We start from the raw sequence: 20,282 nt of genomic DNA, 5'->3' as shown, positions 1-20,282 counted from the left end.
TTTTTATGTTTTTATTTTCATTATCTTTATTAAATGCATTCATTTATTAAATGAAGACATAATAAAAATTGTGTTAGGCTTTCTATATGAGAGTGAAGTTAAAATAATTTGCATTAAGTTGAATAAATCAGTTTTCAAGATGAGAGATGCTTTTAATTTATAATACTTATAAACATGCACAATTTCTCTCAGTAAATTACCATTCTCATATTTATAGGATTATGTATACCTTTGAATCAAATCATTATTTAAATGGAAACCTCTCCTTCCTTTCTTAGCCTCAGCAAGTGTCAACATTGGCCAGTTGGAGCATCAGCTGATATTGTCAGTAGATCCCTGGAGGATTCGACAGATTTTAATTGAATTACATGGTATGACTTCAGAGCGCCAATTCTGGACAGTGTCTAATAAGGTAAGAAAACCCTCTCTTAAGCACAGATAAGAAGGGACTTCTCTGGTGGTGCAGTAGTTAAGAATCCGCCCGCCAATTCAGGGGACATGGGTTTGATCCCTGGTCCGGGAAGATCCCACATGCCGCAGAGCAACTAAGCCTGTGTGCCACAACTACTGAGCCTGCGCTCTAGAGCCCGCGAGCCACAACTACTGAGCCTGCGTGCCAAAACTACTGAAGCCTGCGTGCCTAGAGTCATGCCGTGCCGTGCTCCGCAACAAGAGAAGCCACCGCAATGAGAAGCCCACGCACCGCAACGAAGAGTAGCCCCCGCTCACCACAACTAGAGAAAGCGCGCGTGCAGCAAGAAGACCCAATGCAGCCAGGAAAAAAAAAAAAAGAACAGATAAGAAAATTATCCTTATTTTCTGATGTAATTTCATAGAAGAGCTGTTCCCTGACCTTTTTGGGAATAAGAACCCCTTTTATTTGTCAACAATTCATCAACAACGTGAAAGACCTGCACATGAGAGTAATTGCACTTTGAACATCCATTGACAGAGAAAATATGAAATATCCAAAAAAGATACTATTAAATCAGTAACAACAAAAAATGAGTTTATATTTCATTTGTTGTCATAACACCTACATGCATTTTCAGTATAGCTGTTAATATGTCTGTAAGGTATATATAATATTTATGCAGTCTGGAGCTAATACTTGCTGTGTGCTTACAGAGTATTTTTGGTTTAGTTTCTTCATATCTTCTTGAAGTCTAAAGCCTACAGTTTAGAACCACTTCATTAAAACTTCTTTTTAGAACATTTTTGGCTCTAGATATTCTTTTTAAAATGCCAAGCTAATGTTTCTGAAGTTGTCTATTTAAGTTTTCCTGTGTGGAAAGTGCAAATGAAAATAGCTTTTTAAACATTTCAGTGGAATGTAGCTTGAGATACAAGGGAAACAGTCCACAAATACAGGTGAAATTAAAGTACTATGGTAGAGCTTCTAATTTAACTGCATACTCCTCCTCTGCTGAATATGTAATAAAAAGCAGCAAGAAATTGCTGTATATTTTGTGAGGTTTGAACGTAAAAGTGCAGTGAAATGAAAAATTGGTCTGAACCTTAGTTGGGCTTCTTAGCATTGACATTGTTATTTGTGTTCATTTATATAGAGAGCAAGTATATAGCATAATAGTTAAGAGCGGGAGTTCTGGTACTAACTGCCTGAGTTTGAATGCCAGCTCTCTACTTAACTAGCTGAATAGTCTTTGGCAAGTTATTTGACTTCTGTGTGTCTTCATTTTCTCATCTGTGAAATGGAGATAATAGTACCTACTTAATACTGTTGTGAGGATCATATGAGTTAATACGTATTAAACTCCTAGAATTTTCTTTTCCTTCTTTATTTCTATAGGCTATCCTTCAGAAAGTTCCAATCCATTTAATTATTTATTACTAGCTTATTATAGTGATTATGTTCATTTTGATTAGCATTTCAATACAGCTGTCATTTTCCTTTCTCTTTCAAAAATGACTTTTGAATGATTTTTTAAATGGGGTTGACTATTACTGAAAGATTCTTATCTAGATTTGGCTTTATGTGTGTGTATTTGTGGATTTTTATTTCTTCTAGTGGGAAATACCTTCTGTCTATAGTGGTGTTATCCTGGGAATCAAAGACAATTTAACAAGAGATTTGGTTTACATTCTAATGGCCAAAGGTTTACACTGCAGTACTGTTAAGGTGAGTAAAAGCATACATTGACGTCTGGTTAAGAATATGCTTTGTAAATTTAGCATGAAGCCAGGAATCAGAATCAGTTGTGTTTTCCTGATCTTAAAATCATAGTTGTAGGCCTAGGAGGATATTTGAAAAGACGTTTTGGTTTATTCTTTTTCCTTTTACCCTCATAACTATACGAAAATGGTCTTGGACATATGGCTACTACTCTATTTCTTTTAAAAAGTTAGAGAACTTGAATAGTTCTTATTTGTATTCAGGGTTCAGTTAGTAAAGATTGTATTCCAAGCTAAAGAAAAAAACAAAAATCATTAAAATTACTTTTGTAGATTTTACATAAGGATCTATTTGTGAAGTAGTCTGGGATGGAAATACAGATTTGGAAATCATCAAAGATCACCCTGGGAGAATATTCAGAACCTAGGGGATCCAGCACAGGGTCCAAAAAGAGTGGCGTGAGAAAGAGTCTGGTATGAAGACCAGACTTGTGGGGTCATAGTAGCTAAGGGGATAGAGGATGTCAAGAAAAGGGAATGGACATTACTGGGTTGCAGCCCCTAAGTCCAGTAAGGTAACTGAAAGGTATTGAGTAGATTGTGCCATTAGAAGATCTTTGTTTAGTAAGAGCTATTTCTTCTTCACGATGTGGGGGATAGAAGCCATATTGTACGAGTGAAGGAATCAATGTGGAGAGAGTAAGCGAAGGCTACTCTTTGGAAAAATTAGAAAGAGATGTGTAGGAAAGGGCTTGGATCATAGTTGATTTGATTTATTTATTAGTCAATTATATAGGCTAATAGAGTCGTGTGCAAAATTTTAGAATGTGGAACCTTGTTGAAGGGGGTAAGGTCTAATTCTGACTATCTTAGGTGGAGAAGGGTGTTTAATCATGGAATTTTATACCTGTATGATATATGTATATAATATTTATATAAAACTTTTAGTTTTGTTATTTAAAAAAATTTTTTTGGCCATGCTGCGTGGCATGGGGGATCTTAGTTCCCAGACCAGGGATCGAACCTGTGCCCCCTGCAGTGGAAGCGTGGGGTCTTAACCCCTGGACTGCCAAGGAAGTCCCCTAGTTTTGTTATTTTATAATTTATGTAAAACTTGTTTAGTAATATAGCATGTATATTATATTGATTGTTTATTGGATGTTTTTTAAAAATTACAGGTAATTCCCTGGCGGTTCAGTGGTCAGGACTCTGTGCTTCCACTGCGGGGGGCACGGGTTCGATTGCTGGTCGAGGAACTAAGATCCTGCATGCCGTGTGGTGCAGCCAAAAAAAAAAAAAAAAATTTACAAAAGAATTAAGTATTTATTGGAATAAATCAACAATGCAGAGATGATAAAAAGATGATAGTCTAGCCTCATCTCCCAAGATAACCAGTGTTAACCATTTAAATTAATTCTTCTCCTCTTTGTTCTGTACTTATAAAGACGTATTTTTTGACTCCAGAGGAAAGGTGATCCAGGCTATTCTGTTTCTTTTTATAGGACTTTTCCCATGCTAAACAGCTTTTTGCTGCTTGTTTGGAGTTGGTGACAGAATTCTCACCAAAACTTCGTCAGGTCATGCTGAATGAGATGCTGCTTTTGGATATTCATACACACGAAGCTGGAACAGGGCAATCTGGAGAGAGACCGCCTTCTGATCTTATTAGTAGGGTGCGAGGATATCTGGAAATGAGGCTTCCTGGTAAGACTTTTTTCACAAAGCCAAATTTCAGAAATTTAGTACTCAAGTAACTGTGGGGAATATTCTAAAAGAATATTTACTGGACTTTTTACCATCTATGAAAAAATTATTTGTCTTTTAAAACAGAATTCAGATGTGGAGTTCACTTGAAAACATTGGGGAAAATGTAGGAAATTATTAATTTCCTAGGATTGCCATAAATAAGTACCAGAAATTAATTAATTAATTAATTAATTTAAAATTTATTTATTTATTTTTGGCTGCTTTGGGTCTTCATTGCTGCAGAAATGAATTTTTTCATGGTTTTGGAAATGAGATTTCTGAAATCAAGGGGTCTGCAGGGCTACACTCCCTTTAAAGGCTCTAGAGAAGGATCCTTCCTTGCTTCTCCCTAGCCTCTGGTGGCTCCCAGCAGCCTTTGGTGTTCCTGGGCTTGTAGCTGCATCACTCCAGTCTTTCCCTGTTTCATGTGGCCTTCTCCTGTGTGTGCGTGTGTCCGTGTCCTCTCCTCTTGTAAGGGCAGCAGTCATTGGATTTAGGGTCTACCCTAATTCAGTATGACCTCATTTTAACTAACCACATCTGCAAAAACCCTGTTTCCAAGTAAGATCACCTTCTGAGGTTTCGGGTGTACATGAATTTTGAGGGGACAGCATTCAACACACTACAAAAACTATATTGCAATTTTAAGATATTCTGTTAAAAGATTCAAAATGTCCTTGAAGCTGCATGTTGAAGGTTTATTTCCTCATAGCTGCCATAGACAGCCCTCAGCATGATTGTCTGTGGGTCAGGAAGTCACTTGTGGTCACTTTAGGAACAGATTTTGACTGTCCAGTTCTAAATGTAAAGATCTTATTATGAAAAGGAGCTTATCATAAGAATTTTTTTTATCATAAGAATTATCATCTGTTACATATAATCTTGCTTAGTTAAAGCAGTTTCTTTTACATGTTTTAATAATATTTAGAGCATTTCAATCATACTGTACACATTTAATACTGTAAATAGTAAAATTGAAGTGTAAAGCAAGGTCCTAATAATGTGCCCAAACAAATGGCTGCTGGCCCTCTGGGGTCTTTTGAATTAATTTGTTGTAACATTGTGATTTCTTGAAGAAATTACAACTTTTTAGGACTCTGTAGATAGAATACCTTTGAGTTTTAATGCATCAGTGCCCTTCAGTATCACAATAAAAATTGATCTAATTAATATATACGAACTGTCAACAGAGTGTTTTCTAAAACTTTTTTTTCCTTTTTCTTTTCGGGCCGTGCTGTGCGGCTTGTGGGATCTTTGTTCCCCTACCAGGGATTGAACCTGGGCCCTCGGCAGTAAAAGCACAGGGTCCTAACCATTGGACTGCCAGGGAATTCCCCAGAGTGTTTTCTTTTTAAAGGTTGAAGATTGGTTCTCTAAAATGAAAAGCAAAAAGAATTTTAAAAACCCTAACATTTATTGAGTGCTAACTACATGTCAGACACTCTTCTGAGAGCTCAGGTGCATAACTGATTTAGTCCTCGCAGCAGCTTCATGAAGTAGCTTCTTATTTAATTATCCCCGTTTTGTAAATCAAGAAAGTAAGGTTAAAGAATTTGGCCAAAGTCATGAAGTAAGAGACGGAACTGTGTTTTGAACTCATCAGGCCAACTTAAGCCTGTGCTTTTACTCTTTGAAATGGTTGGAAAATGCCTTCAAATTATTATAGTCTCTTTGTACTACCTTTTTGGCCTTTGAGTAGTTTGGAGTTCACTTCACTTTTCCTCCCTCCCTCCCTCCCTCCATTCTTCCTTCTCTCCCCTAACTTACTGAATGTTCATCTATTTGTCCCGTAGTTTGTGTTATAAGCAGTGTTTGAAATGAGAAGGAAAGGATGTACTGTTAGGAAGAACAAGAAAACGTTTGAACCCCACTCTCTAGATGCTGATTCTTCTTTAAGAACCATTGTGGACTCACTAATGAGAGATGCCCAGTGAATAAAGGACGCCTTAGAGCCAAATGCTGTCTGGCCTTCCTTTGGCAAAGTGTATGGTGCACAATGCACAGTGACATGTTGTACACTGGGATATTAAATTTACTTCTATCTTCACTCCTTCTTTAAGAAGATGATGCAAATAATGTATTTTTACTTAATTTTGGTGTGTTCCTGTGCCTCTTTTTTGTCCTCTCCAGTTGCTTTTTGGGATAAAGTGAGATATAAACAAATAGCCACAGGCAAAGACTTTTTAGAAAGACTGAAAAATATTGGTACTCAAGAAGTTTAATAGCTCTCCCCATTTTAAGTTTTAACATTGTTATTTAGTATTCATTGGGTTTCTTTTCCTTTTTCTTGAAACACATTAAAACCTGAGTATTATATACTTTGAGCTACAAAAATTCACAATGTATTTAATATTAAGGTATATTTAATAATTATTTATTTCAAAGGAAATAATGGTCAAACAATTCTGAGTGATTTTTTTCCCCCCATATCTTTTTATTTAAAATTGTTACAGGTATAGTAAGTAATTTTTGAATGAGTGAATGGTCTCTTAAGAATATTTATCATGTTTTAATCAGGAAAAATTATTAAAAAATGAAAAACATATTAACATGAATTTATTACAGCTTTAAACGTGGTTTACCTATCTCTGTGCTCTAAATAGCTAGAAGTTTATACCATACCATTATATATTTGTTTTGTTTGTGTGGTTCTTCTCTGCTCATTTATTTATTTATTTTTGGCTGCGTTGGGTCTTAGTTGCAGCCCGTAGGCTTCTCTCTAGTTGTGGCGTGTGAGCTCCAGAGCTCGTGGGCACTGTAGTTGCAGCACACGGGCTCTCTAGTTGTGGCCTGCGTGCTCAGTAGTAGTTGCGGCATGTGGGCTTAGCTGCCCCCGTGGCATGTGAGACCTTAGTTCCCTGACTAGGGATCGAACCCGCGCCCCCTGCATTGGAAGGCGGATTCTTAACCACTGGACCACCAGGGAAGTCCCTCTCTGCTCATTTAAATTATAAGTTTGTAGAGGCTGGGTACCAACTCCTAGACTTCCACAGTAGAGTATTAGGCATCTTAAGGTGTTCTTAGTAGAGAATTTTGTTGATTAATAGTGGGGACTGTGGCAACCTGTTATTGGGAAACCTTAAAACTTTCAAGAGAAAAGTATAAAATATTAGTGTTTTTCTATTTTTTCATCTGTAACTATTGTTTTTAATTTGTTCAGCTGGAATCTGAGCAACTGTTTGCTTTGTTATTTATTGATTGATTGATTGCCACACCGCACTGCACAGCTTGCAGGATCTGAGTTCCCTTACCAGGGATCAAACCTGCACCCTCTGCAGTGATGGCACAACGTCGTAACCATTGGGCTGCCAGGGAAGCCCCATGCTTTGTTCTTTTAGTGTTATGACGGTAACTCCAACTACTTTCTTCTTTGCTGTTTAGATATTCCTCTTCGTCAGGTTATTGCCGAGGAGTGTGTTGCTTTTATGTTAAACTGGAGGGAAAATGAATACCTTACCCTGCAGGTTCCTGCCTTTCTGCTTCAGAGTAATCCATATGTAAAGGTAATTCATGTTTAATCTAAATAAAAGGGTTATTAGGCTGGGATTATTGGACCAGTTTCTCTAGATCTGTACTACTTAGGGAGCTTGTCCAGTTTCTAAGATTCAGTCTAAGTTTGGACAGATGCTTGTTGGTTTGTAGGTAAAAGTATAGTTTTTGATAATTCAGGCACTTGAGTTTGCCCTCTCTAATATTTTTTTCTTCTACCCTATAGTTATAAGAATGCAAGCAAAAATTATTTCGTTAATAGACAACATTTTGGTATAATCCTAAACTAGTGAGAAGTTAGTCAGCTTTTCTTGCTTTGATTGATGTAGTCAAACCCTGGTTTCAGCTCTGGAATACCCAGGTCTAGCTGGGTTGGACTGGGGGGGCCGTTAGGGGTGAGCTGCACCCATTTTTCCATTTGAGCACCTTACCCTTCTTCAAAGCCTATTAAACTCTCCAAGTTGATACCTGATTCTTATTAGGCTACATGTTTGTTATTAGTGATTATTTCCATATGAAACAGTTCATTCAGTGAATTGATGGTATGTTGTTTGTTTATTCTCCTTTCTTAATTACACCTATCCTGCACGACTGAAAATGCTTCTGGGTGGAGAAAACATCAAAAATAAAGAGAGACAGGAGGTCTTCCCTAAGATTCTTTCTTTCATGTGTTAATATTATGTTTACCCTGAATAAGCAGTGAACTTTTCTCCCTTTTTGGTCTTGTAGTTAAAAAAAAAAAAAAAAATTCATGGTTTACCACTTTTTTGTATATGTTTGGTCCTTCAGATTTCCTTACTCTTTTCTTAATGCTTGTGTTACCTTTTGTTCTTACCTGCCATCATCTCATCTTCAGTACACAGCCCCTTAAATGGATGGTTATCTGGAAACCTTGCAACACTGTACCAGTTTTTACATTTGCCTTTGGTTATTTGTTTCTTCCTCCTTATTTCATGTATGGCCTTTAAAAAACTGAGCTCATTTCACTTCAACCCTTTGAAGACTTACTGATTTCTTTTGTTTTTTTCCTCCTTTTTGTTTTCTTTATGGTCGTTCATAAAAATTTGTCATACTTGAGTCATCCTTCTCTTTGGAATTTCAGACATTGGATTATATCTGTTTTTTTAGTGAACTTTCTGAGATAGGAGTTACTAATATCTAGGGTATTTGTCTGATTATGCCCAGCGGTCTCTTGTCTTTAGTAAACTCTCAGATGAGACGACCGTTTCGTTTCAAGATTATCATTTCCACTTAGAACGGTAGCTCGTTGCTTAGTATTATGACAGTGCAGTAGCTTTTCTCTTTGCTTCTCTTAGCTGTGAATTCTGTGGAGCTGTGCACCAGGAAGCCTGGCCGCATGTTTGAGGGCCTGCAGTGTGGAAGGGCACGGGGTATTGTGTTGTAGGTTGCCTAACCTTGGGCTAGGTTAGCTCACTGCTTCCTGCACTTCCCCTTGATCTGGCCGCAGAGGAGGAAGGGTATGAGGTGACCTTGCTGCAGGGGCCACTGAGGCATCTCATCGTCTCATCTGGATTAGGGTTTTGTGTGTCTCCTTCCCTAATGGGCCCCTTGTTCCCTTGTTAATGTAGAGGAGAAAGTAATCAGATTGAGAAGTCTAGAGTAAGGGATTAGGTATTAAAAATTATACAATTTAGAGCAGCTTTCAAACTTTGAATTTGGTGTGGAATATATATACAGATGCTTAGGGAAGAGTCTGGAAGGATATTAACAGTCATTATCCCTGGGTAGTGAAATATTAAGTGATCTTTAATCAATTTTATTTTCCATTCTCTTAGGAATGGAAAAAGGAAAGGAAAAAGTCTTAAGCATGTGACTGAATATGACCTTTTGAAATAATAAAAACAGTCCAGCCTCTCCCTTGGATCAGTATGGGAGGTAGTGTAGTATATTGGAAAATGTACAGCATTTATGGGCACGTGGATTATGAGAAACTAGCTAGTGGGAGGAGGAGGAGAGGTTGGTGCTAACAGTCATAATGGTATAAGACAAAGACCATGGCTTTTGCCATGGCCTGCAAAGCCTTTTAAGGTGTGGGAGCTTCTCCTTCTCCCTCCCTGTCATGCCAGCTCTGTCTGTGGTGCCGGAGTGCTCACGGCCCTTGTACACACAGTGCTTTCTCAGGCTTCCGCACTTCTGCACTTCTGTGTGCTGTTTGTTCATTTAGCCGAGATGCTCTTCCCACTTTTGCCTGTTTGTGTAGTTTCTTTGAAGCTTTCCATAATTCTTTTCTTCGCAAACTTGCTGTTCTTGTTACTTCTGTACTGTTGTACTGTGGACATATTTCTTTTGTTGTACTTATACTGTATAGTAAATTATTTGTTCACCTGTGTGTCTTCCCCGTAAAGCAGTGAGCTTCTTGAGGACAGTTAATTTTCATATTTTCAGTGCTTTGCTTGATACCCAGCACATAGGAGATGCTCAAGAATGTTTGTGGAATTCAACTGACTTGGGGCCTAATACCTCTGAAAATTCTTACTTTTAAGTGAATTTACTTGCTTAATGTAGTAACCTTCAGCCAAGCATGTGATCTCTGACAACAGAAAATGAAATTGAGAACTGCAGTAAATAACTTGTGTATATTGTGATCCTAGTTGTTAGAGAAGAGTATGTGCAGTAGGCACGCAGGATGAAATGTCCTCCTAGATCAGGGACCCTTGATTTCCATTCACATAGCCTAGCTAGGGTTTTTTTTTTTTTTGGAGTCAGAGAACATAATTTCCTCCTTTTTTAAAAAATTTATTTATTTATTTATTTAATTTTGGGGGCTGTGTTGGGTCTTCGTTTCTATGCTAGGGCTTTCTCTAGTTGTGGCAAGCGGGGGCCACTCTTCATCGCGGTGCGCGGGCCTCTCACTGTCGTGGCCTCTCTTGTTGCGGAGCACAGGCTCCAGACGCGCAGGCTCAGTAGTTGTGGCTCACGGGCCCAGCCGCTCCGCGGCATGTGGGATCCTCCCAGACCAGGGCTCGAACCCGTGTCCCCTGCATTGGCAGGCAGATTCTCAACCACTGCGCCACCAGGGAAGCCCCCTAGCTAGGGTTTTTAACACCATTTTCACTAGCTTTAGGAAGCACCAGAATTCTTGTAAATTAAGTCAAGTGTTCAGGTATTTATTGAACTGTACTTTCAACTTTACTATGTTTGAAATTTGGGGGAAAAGCACTGTTTTCACCTTTGTCATAATCCTGCCTCTTTCTTTAAGCAGTGGGACCCCATTATGAACCTTTTCTAGGTCCAGTCAGGGAACTGGGGATTCCTGATGGACGTGAATTATCGTTGGCTACTTTACCCTCTAAAGAGAAATGATGTATAAGAATTACTATAAACAAAGGATAGAGGGGCCCTCTCTTGCTTAAATTATAGAGGGAAAGACGTGCTGGATTTGGCATATAAGCCTATTTCTTTCTCTACATTTTGGGCCCGTCTTTTCTCTGCCTTTTGCTTTCAGCCCTTCCATTCTTTATTTCTGGGTCCTTCCTACACCTTTGGTCCTGAAGGCTGCCTTTATTCAGGTCAGTCACTTTCAGTAATCTGTCCTTCCTTAATTCTACCTCCTCACATCAGCAGTAGCTCCATCCCCAGTTGCTATCATTTTTCTTAGAGAAAAGTTGCTCTAGATCTTGTTCCTTTATTCTGCCAACTTCAATGTCCATATTTTTTCCTCGTTTTTTTCATTAAAATTAAAAAAAAATTGTGTGTGTAAGTGAAATTTAACCCCTATTTTAGTCTCATCTCTGGACTTTTACAGTTAACATTGTAGTGTATATGTTCCATTACGGGCTTTTTTTTTTTTTTTAAGGTGGGATCATACTATGTGTATCTAGCAGTTTTTTTCCCACTTAATAGGTCACATACCTCTTTGCATTGTCTCAGTTTTATTCTCATTAGACTGTAATTGTTTAGAAACAAGGAAGTTTATAATGTGGCGGAACCAGAGAATCCCCTTCCCAGATTGGATTCAGATCTGTCAGTAGACAGTGAGCTCTCAATTCCTCAGTGGTTGAATAGAAGGCACAGCATAAGATACCTGTGCTTCGTATGTGTAGGCAGTTATTTATCTTTCTTCAGATGTTCCTCAGTAATAGAAATAGCATGTATGACATTACAGATTATCTTTTGTGTATTTTCTGTCTGTTTTTCATGTTATAGCTTGGACAGCTTTTAGCAGCTACATGCAAAGAACTTCCAGGCCCTAAAGAAAGTAGACGGACTGCTAAAGACCTTTGGGAAGTTGTTGTTCAGATCTGTAGTGTGTCCAGTCAACACAAACGAGGAAATGATGGCAGAATTAGTTTAATAAAGCAGAGGGAGTCTACATTAGGTATAATGTATCGGTATGTTTCTATCAGTTTGTTCTTTTAGTTATTTATTTATACTATTTGTACTGTTGTAAGAACATCTACCATTATCCTTGAGTATCATAAAGATGGACAATGTAAGAATTCTGTGGTGCTGATCTCCGATGGACTTGTCTGATATGGCCACCTTAGGAAATACCTTGTTTATATGTTACTTTAAGAAACTACTTATTAATCATTTAATATAATCAAACCTGAGTTCAAAATCAACAGTTTTGGTTGGATAGTACTGAAGATGTCTCATGTGATTAAAACAGGAAAGACATTTTATTAGGTTAGTACGACAGTAGAATATTATACTCTTTTATACATGCAGGACTGGAAAGTTAGGAATAAACCTTCACGTATAATTTACTTTCTTGTTTTTATTTTTAATTTCTGATATTAAATGTATATACACAATTTGTGTTTTTTGTAGGAGTGAACTGCTTTCTTTTATCAAAAAATTACGGGTAAGCTTTATAAACGTTGATCTAATTACTATTGCTGATTTCTGTAGAATATGACAAAAGAATATTGAGTGTTTAAATGCTGATTATTTAAGTAATCTGTTAATGTGCTTTTTATCTTCAGTGATCATTTTTTTGAGGATGGGATAGTCTGAATGGAGAAGTTTGTTTTGCATTTACCTTACCATGTTTTAGTGAATAGAACAGGTGTTTTTTTTTTTAATTTATTTTTATTTATTTATGGCTGTGTTGGGTCTTCGTTTCTGTGCGAGGGCTTTCTCCAGTTGTGGCAAGCCGGGGCCACTCTTCATTGCGGTGCGCGGGCCTCTCACTATCGCGGCCTCTCCCGTTGCGGAGCACAGGCTCCAGATGCGCAGGCTCAGTAATTGCGGCTCACGGGCCCAGTTGCTCCGCGGCATGTGGGATCTTCCCGGACCAGGGCTCGAACCCGTGTCCCCTGCATTGGCAGGCAGACTCTCAACCGCTGCGCCACCAGGGAAGCCCCAGAACAGGTGTTTTTTAAACTGTAAAGAATTCTTCATAATAGGGCTAGATAGGTGAAGCCTAACTTTAATTTTTCTTGATAGGATTAACGTCATATTTATTTATTGGACATAGATTCCACTCTTTAAATTCCATCCTTTAAATATTATTTTAAGGAATAAAAAGTCAACTTTTTCTAGAGGTAGCTGAAAGTACTAGTTGGAAAGAGGTCTATTTACTCAATTTCAAAAGATGTGAGGACAGACACCTAAATTTGGTCATTTTTGTGTAAATTGTGTGTTGTCATTTCTTTCATGAGATTAAAAATAAAGTTGCTCTTTAGTGTGCTGTAAACTAAAGCAGGTGGTAATTTTAAAAACCATAAGAATCTTTTGAAGGAAAATACTTGGTATCCTTGAGGTTGATGGGAGAAATATTAAAATATATATAATATTTAAGGATACTGTGTTTTCTTTCTCATAGGAACCGTTGGTTTTGACTATTATTTTATCACTCTTTGTGAAACTTCACAATGTTCGGGTAAGTATTTTATAATTTCATCTAAAAAATCTTTGGAAGAAATTTCCTTTTAAATCATGCTTTTTTTTTTTTTTTTTTTTTTTAAATAAGGAGGACATTGTGAATGATATTACAGCTGAACACATTTCTATCTGGCCATCCTCCATCCCCAAGTAAGAAGTATTATAGCTTACATTTTATTAAATTGTTTATATATTTAGAAACCATCCTGACTGATATAGATAACCTTGAATAATTTGATGAAAAGGCTGCAATTTGTTAGGACTCTATAGCCAACTTCATGTTTCTCTATTAACAGTAATAATCTTCCTAAAAATTATGGATAAGGCATAACTAAGTAAGAGCTAAGGTATACTAGCCTTAAGTAGAACCTAGACAGTCTCTCAGTAGTCCTGATTCCTTGTCAGTGGTAGAACTAGAAAATTGAGGCTAATGAAAGAATGACTTTCTATCAGGTTTTTCTAACAGTGATTGTCAGAGGTTCCCAACCCTTTTTAATTGCCTTAAGAAGTTCTTTAAGTAATTTAAGAAATCTTCTCTCTTAACTTTCATCGCCTGAGAATCACAGTAAGAGGATGGGGGAAATTTGGGCGGGAGGAAGAAAAGGTTCCTTTTCTGGAAAAGAAAGCATTTATATTTTTCTCTTCCCACACATAGCAACTTCTCATTCAAGAGAGTCCATTTGTTTCCTCACAAAAGTTACTTTTCCTTTTCTCCCTTCCCGGCCAATCATCTTCTTTGTGCCTGAAGGGCAGATCTAGGCCTTATTTTATTGCTTTTAGTGGCATTTTTGAAGAAGAAAAGATTGTAGTAGGTAGGTAAGCAGGCAGTAGAATGAGAGCAATTTGCTTCTGTCTCAGTCTTAGAGATTGGAAGCCGTTCTCTCTCTGACAGGGATTTGGAGAGTCTAAAGTGGGTGAGTGACCCTTCCCTCTGCTTACTGAGCCTTAGTTCCCACAGAAGCACTATGCTTCCTGAAGCAAATAACTGCAGATTTTTACATAAAATTCGGTATATTAGATAGCAATCCAAGAATCAGGTAGAGGTCATTTTGCCTTTTTAATTGATGGTTGTAATACCTCTTTGGTGTTACTTCTTTGGCCTAAGTTTAGACTGTAAACTAATGATTGATTTTTTTCGGTGTGTGTTTATAAATGGGGCAAAAGAATGGTTTATCATAGAGGTTCTCAGCCAGACTCAGAGATTGAGTCCCAGCCTCTCCACTTCTCAGGTATATGACCTTGGGTTAGTTGCTTTCTGTGCCAGTTTCCTCATCTGTAAAACGGGTGTAAGAATAGTACCTACCTTGTGAGGATTAAATAATAAACTTTCTAAGCTAGGTGTTTAGAATAAGGGCTGCCACATAGTAGGCTTAACTATTATTTTCATGATAAAATTATTTTAATGTAGATTAACCCAGAGAAAATAAAATGTGACTAAATGTTTGACCAGAAAAGATATTTCTCTTGAGCAGGAGTCTTTATTGACTCCAAGAATAGTGTGAGGATGGCATGGATTAAGTATTACTATTTTAAAATTGATTGTTTGATATGTAGATAGAATTCTTAGACTTAACATTTTATAATTTCTAGGAAACATAAACCAGTGTAACTCATTTAAATAATTGTAAATAAATTAGTTGTAAATCAACAGGTGGGTATTTACTAATGGCACCACAATACTTTCCCACTGTATTGGGAACAGTGGTGAGTTATGGTAAAATCTAACCCCTCAGGGCAACAGGAGTACTTTGTCCAACCTTCTTAGATGATAGAGCCAGGACTTGAATCTCGGTGTGTTTCTGAAGCCAAAGCCTGTTCTCCCCCGCTGGGTCTCGCTGTAGGGGCTGTCAGCGTGTTTCTTGGGTGCTGGCTTGGCTTTATCCTCACAGTTCTACCTCCTAATTCTGCATCTCAGGACTTTCAGGCTTAACTAGGCTCAGAGCAGCTGGCCCCCTTCCGTACTCTTTTTTGGATTCTTCATTGCTTCCAAATGTGCTGCAGTGATACCCTTGCCACAGCTCGCCCCACCTCGGTGAAACATCTAATCCAGAGGAGTTAGTTAACCCTTACAAGAAGCCACAAGGTGAATTTAAGGCCACGTAGCAGTACTGTTAGTGTTTGAGCCCTTATTTTCTGTAGCTTCCTCTAGATAAACAGAACTTAAAAATCATTTGGAAAATTTTTATGAGTCTGTCTCCTTATAATTTTGTTACCTGTAAATTGTGCATAAAAAGTGGAGACAGGGTTTTATCCTACGACCTTTTTTGTGCATTATATTGTCGAATATTTAAAGATACTTTTTAGAGTGGCCTTCTTTGGCATTTTGGGGAAAAAAAGGAATCAAAAATCAGATTGTTTTCAGCCCCTTATAAAAAGTTAGCTGATCACACTTCCTCAGATTTAGTTGTTTTGATAGTTTTAAAATATTTACTCCTAGTAATATTTAACATTGTATTTATGATCACCTACATTTTGACTAAGTCTTTTTGTTTTTAATAAATGTGTGTATGGAATTTGAAGTTGACTCTTAAAATAGAGATTATGTTTATTGTCTTTCATATAGCCTCCAGTCCGTGGACTTTGAAGCTGTGGCTATCACAGTGAAAGAGCTAGTTCGGTATGCCCTCAGTATAAACCCAAACAACCATTCCTGGTTAATTATTCAGGCAGACATTTATTTTGGTAAGTGAGATGTATGGTTGCTTTGTGTTTTGTTTTTGTAGCAGTTTTAGAAGTGAAAATAAATATATTACACTTGTTATTACAATACTTTATTAAACTTAAGTCTTGTTTTTGACATTCTCTAACTCTTCTTCCTAGATAAAATTGAAAGTAACTATTATTGTTATATGTATGCATTTTTCTGAGACTTTGATTCAGATGCTTTTGGTTTTATGTTGACTACTTTTTTTCTGTGTTTTTTTAAAATAGTAAATGGTCATCTAAAAAGTTGGTAAAACATTCTTAAGGAAAGAGGTTAAAGTTTAGTTTACAAAATTGCTCTTTAAAGGTTCTAAAATATGTCCATGCACTCTTTTTTTTTTTTTAAATTAATTAATTAATTAATTTATGGCTGTGTTGGGTCTTCGTTTCTGTGCAAGGGCTTTCTCTAGTTGCGGCGAGTGGGGGCCACTCTTCATCGCGGTGCGCGGGCCTCTCACTAGAGCGGCCTCTCTTGTTGTGGAGCACAGGCTCCAGACGCACAGGCTCAGTAGTTGTGGCTCACGGAGCTAGTTACTCCGCGGCATGTGGGATCCTCCCAGACCAGGGCTTGAACCTGTGTCCCCTGCATTGGCAGGCAGATTCTCAACCACTGCGCCACCAGGGAAGCTGCATGCACTCTTGATAATTATTTGCGTTCTTGAAAATAGATTCCTAATTTTTCCCCCCGGTTGTATGTGATAGATTTTCCAACTTGATAGGGAATTTCTAATATTTCTATTACTATACAGATCAAATTAAAGTTTTGACTGGTGTCATTTCTGGGTCACTTTTTTAGGAGTTGATTTTTTTAAAGAGAAAGTTCACAATGTAAGAGTAGAGAGAATAGTATAATGAACCCCCATGTATCTCCTGTGTCTGCCACCCAGCTTTTTTTTTTTTTAAGTGACTTATTGCAAGCAGCCTTAAGTCATTTTTATTTTTTTCATTTTTTTAAATTGAAGTATAGTTATGTGCAATATTACATAAGTTACAGGTTTACAACATAGTGGTTCACAGTTTTTAAAGGTTATATTCCATTTATAGTCACTACAAAATACTGGCTGTATTCCTTGTGTTGTACAATACATCCTTGTAGCTTATTTATTTTATAGATAATAGTTTGGTGCCACTCAGCTTTAACAGTAATTAACTCATGGCCAGTCTCATTTCATCTGTACCTTCACCTACATCATCCTACTCTCTCCTGGATTATTTTTGAAATAAATACTTGCCAATTTTAATGCTCATTTTTACCCCAGCCCTGCAAAGAATTTATTATCAGGATCTTAATATCTTTATTCAGAATAGATTTTCTGATTCTAAACTGCCTCAGAAAAATAAGGTCTGTTTCTAGTATAGTCATTTGGGAAATAAATACCTCCAGATACTAAATTCTGTACCAGTAAGTTTGACAAGGAATCTGAGCTAAATATTTGGCTAATCAGTTTTAGAAGGAAAGACTCTATTATACAACTACTTTAAAGTGGTTGAAAAAATAAAGCAAATTTTTCTCATTGTTGGCCTGGCGAAGTGTTATCCCTAGGTCTGTGGTTTGAATCTGCTTTTGTCAAACATGAAGTAATACCTGACTCTTCACAAAAGAGGTCCTGTTTTTCCAGCTGTGTATTTAATGGCAGGTAATTCTTTATCTCTGTTTTCTACTTCAAGCAACAAATCAGTATTCGGCAGCTCTTCACTATTACCTCCAGGCAGGAGCTGTGTGTTCTGATTTCTTTAATAAGGCTGTGCCCCCAGATGTTTATACAGACCAGGTAGGTTGTTTTTGCGGGCTTGCTTTCTTCTTGTCTGTCTTTAAATGTTCTTCTTCCTGGGCCTCTTTTTGCATGAGCTTATTCATTTCCATGTATGTGGTGGTAACTCCCAAATTGATTGCTCTAGACCAGATTGCTCTCCATATTTCCAGTGCCCACAGCTATTGCTGCTTTGATTTCCCAAAAACACCTCAAACTCAACCTGTCCAAAACTGATTCAGCATCTTTTTTTTTTTTTTAGTATTTATTTATTTATTTTGGCTGCTCCAGGTCTTAGTTGTGGCTTGCGGGCTCTTTGCTGCAGCATACAGGCTCTTAGTTGCGGCATGCGAACTCTTTCTTAGTTGGCAGCATGCGTGTGGGATCTAGTTCCCTGACCAGGGATCGAACCCGGGCCCCCTGCATTGGGAGCGTGGAGTCTTACCCACTGGACCACCAGGGAAGTCCCCTGATTCAGCGTCTTACTTTACCAGTCTCTCCTCCTGATGACCTTCCCACACCAAAACAACAACAAAAACAGAAGACCCCGCTGAAATAGCAGTCACCTTTGTTTAGCTCTTTGAGTTGACTAAGCATAAATCCTGAGTGTCGTCCTCTTTTCTTTACTAACTCTCCCACCAACATCTACTCAGCCTTCAAGGCATATTGATTCTGCCTCCTACATCTCAAATTTTGTTCATTTTCTCTCAATATGCATTACCCTTTCCTCTGGTTTTGGCCACCAATATAATAATTTAATAAATGGCATCTTTTAATATTTACAATAATGGTTTTTGAAATAAGATTTAAAATTTTTTAATAACTAGATTTTTTTTAACTTAAAGTTCTATTTTTTGGAGCAGTTTTAGATTTATAGCAAAATTGAGTGAAAAATAGAGTTTTCATGTACCTGCTGTCCCTGTACACGTACAACCTACTTCACGATTGACATCCCACATCAGAGTGGTACATTTGTTACAATTGACATTAACTAGTTTTTGAAAATAACCAGAATTTTGTTTTTGTAGGTAATAAAACGAATGATAAAGTGCTGTTCTTTGCTGAATTGCCACACACAGGTTAGTTTATAATATTATGATGCTGGTCTGTTTTCATGAATATTAGAGTTTATAATAAATGTAAGGCATTGGACTGGGAAGTAGCTTTTATTTTCCATATCATAATTGCTTAAATTTATGGTATTTAAGAATTTGCATGTTCTTCAAATTTTTTTTAAATAATTTACAGAATTTTAACTAAAATGAAAGTATGAGTTAGAAGACATTGGTCTTTGAACCTTATAAATGGAAAAAGCATTCTCAAGTATGTTTTCTTATATTTAAAAGTAGATATGTACATTAATCATTAGGGAAATGTAAGCACCCCAATGAGATATCACTTCACACTCACAAGGAGGCTGTAACTGAAAGATAGTAACAAGTATTGGTGAAGATGTGGAGAAATTAGAACCTCATATGTTGCTGGTAGGAATATAAAATGGGGCAACCTCTTTGGAAAACAATTTGGTGCTTGCTCAAGAAGTTAAACATTGAATTACCTACTATATGACCCAGCAGTTACACTCCTGGGTATATAACCAAGAAAAGTGAAAACATATGTCCACAGAAGAATTTGTACGTGAAATGTTTATAGCAGCATTATTCATAATAGCCAAAAAGTGGAAACAACCCAAATGTTCATCAGCTGATGAATAGATAAACAAGATTTGGTGTGTGTGTGTGTGTGTATATGTATGTGTGTGTGTGTGTGTGTGTGTGTATATATATATATATACACACACACACATATACACAATGGAATATTATTCAGCCATAAAAAGGAGTGAAGTACTGATATATGCTACAACAGGGACGAATCCTGGAAGTTTTATGTTGAGTAAAAAAAAGCCAGATACAAAAGGCTTTGTATTGTATGATTTCATTCATTTGGAATGTCCAGAATAGGCAAATCTATAGAGTCAGAATGTAGATTAGTGGTTGCCAGAGACTGCGGGGTGGAGAGGTAGGGGAGGAATGGAGACTGACTACTAATGGGTATGGAGTTTTTTGTTTTTTGCGGGGGGCGGGTAATGAAATGTTTTAGACTTAAAAGCGGTGATAATTGTACAATTTTGTGAATATTCTAAAAACCACGGAATTTTATACTCTAAGAGGGTTTACATTATGGTATGTGAATAATAATCAATTTAAAAATCTTTAAATATTTAAAAAAGAGATCAGCATTATGACCTACATACCTGACTGAAATGGATCTGTTTTCTATGTTAAGCAGACTGGCCTACATTTTGCCAAAATGAGCTTCTGTACTTGCCAGCTGTGAAAGGTTTAATTGGACGTTCTATATGTCCTTGAATGTTTGACACTTATGTTTGGCAGTTTTCCATTTCCTTCAGTTTTCTAAACTGGCTTTTTGCCAGCTTCTCATTCAGGTGAAGCTCTAAAAATTTATGATTTAGGTCACTGGGGAAGAAAATATTGGGCAGACAGACACTTGTGTAAGGATTTTTTACAATTAAAATTGGATGGATTCCATACATATGAGCTGATCCACTCATCCTGATCTGCAAGGCCTCTTATATTAAATAATGTA

General features: G+C 37.2%; 1 protein-coding gene across 1 annotated transcript in view; it reads left to right on the top strand.

Moving 5' to 3' along the window:
- The window catches only part of INTS8 (integrator complex subunit 8), a 46,791-nt gene that overhangs the window by 22,353 nt on the left and 4,156 nt on the right, over positions 1 to 20,282 (top strand). The window contains exons 13-23 of the mRNA XM_059901738.1: positions 279 to 412; positions 2,030 to 2,140; positions 3,636 to 3,837; positions 7,261 to 7,382; positions 11,536 to 11,720; positions 12,163 to 12,196; positions 13,160 to 13,216; positions 13,307 to 13,368; positions 15,782 to 15,900; positions 17,590 to 17,693; positions 18,701 to 18,751. Of these exons, the coding sequence (XP_059757721.1) occupies positions 279 to 412; positions 2,030 to 2,140; positions 3,636 to 3,837; positions 7,261 to 7,382; positions 11,536 to 11,720; positions 12,163 to 12,196; positions 13,160 to 13,216; positions 13,307 to 13,368; positions 15,782 to 15,900; positions 17,590 to 17,693; positions 18,701 to 18,751 (1,181 nt within the window). The remainder of the gene's footprint in view (positions 1 to 278; positions 413 to 2,029; positions 2,141 to 3,635; positions 3,838 to 7,260; positions 7,383 to 11,535; positions 11,721 to 12,162; positions 12,197 to 13,159; positions 13,217 to 13,306; positions 13,369 to 15,781; positions 15,901 to 17,589; positions 17,694 to 18,700; positions 18,752 to 20,282) is intronic.

The sequence above is a fragment of the Balaenoptera ricei genome, chromosome 17 (genome assembly GCF_028023285.1).
Source record: "Balaenoptera ricei isolate mBalRic1 chromosome 17, mBalRic1.hap2, whole genome shotgun sequence".
NCBI classification, from domain to species: domain Eukaryota; kingdom Metazoa; phylum Chordata; class Mammalia; order Artiodactyla; family Balaenopteridae; genus Balaenoptera; species Balaenoptera ricei.
Note: the sequence above shows the minus strand (reverse complement) of the source record. Positions and strands in the feature narration are given on the sequence as shown.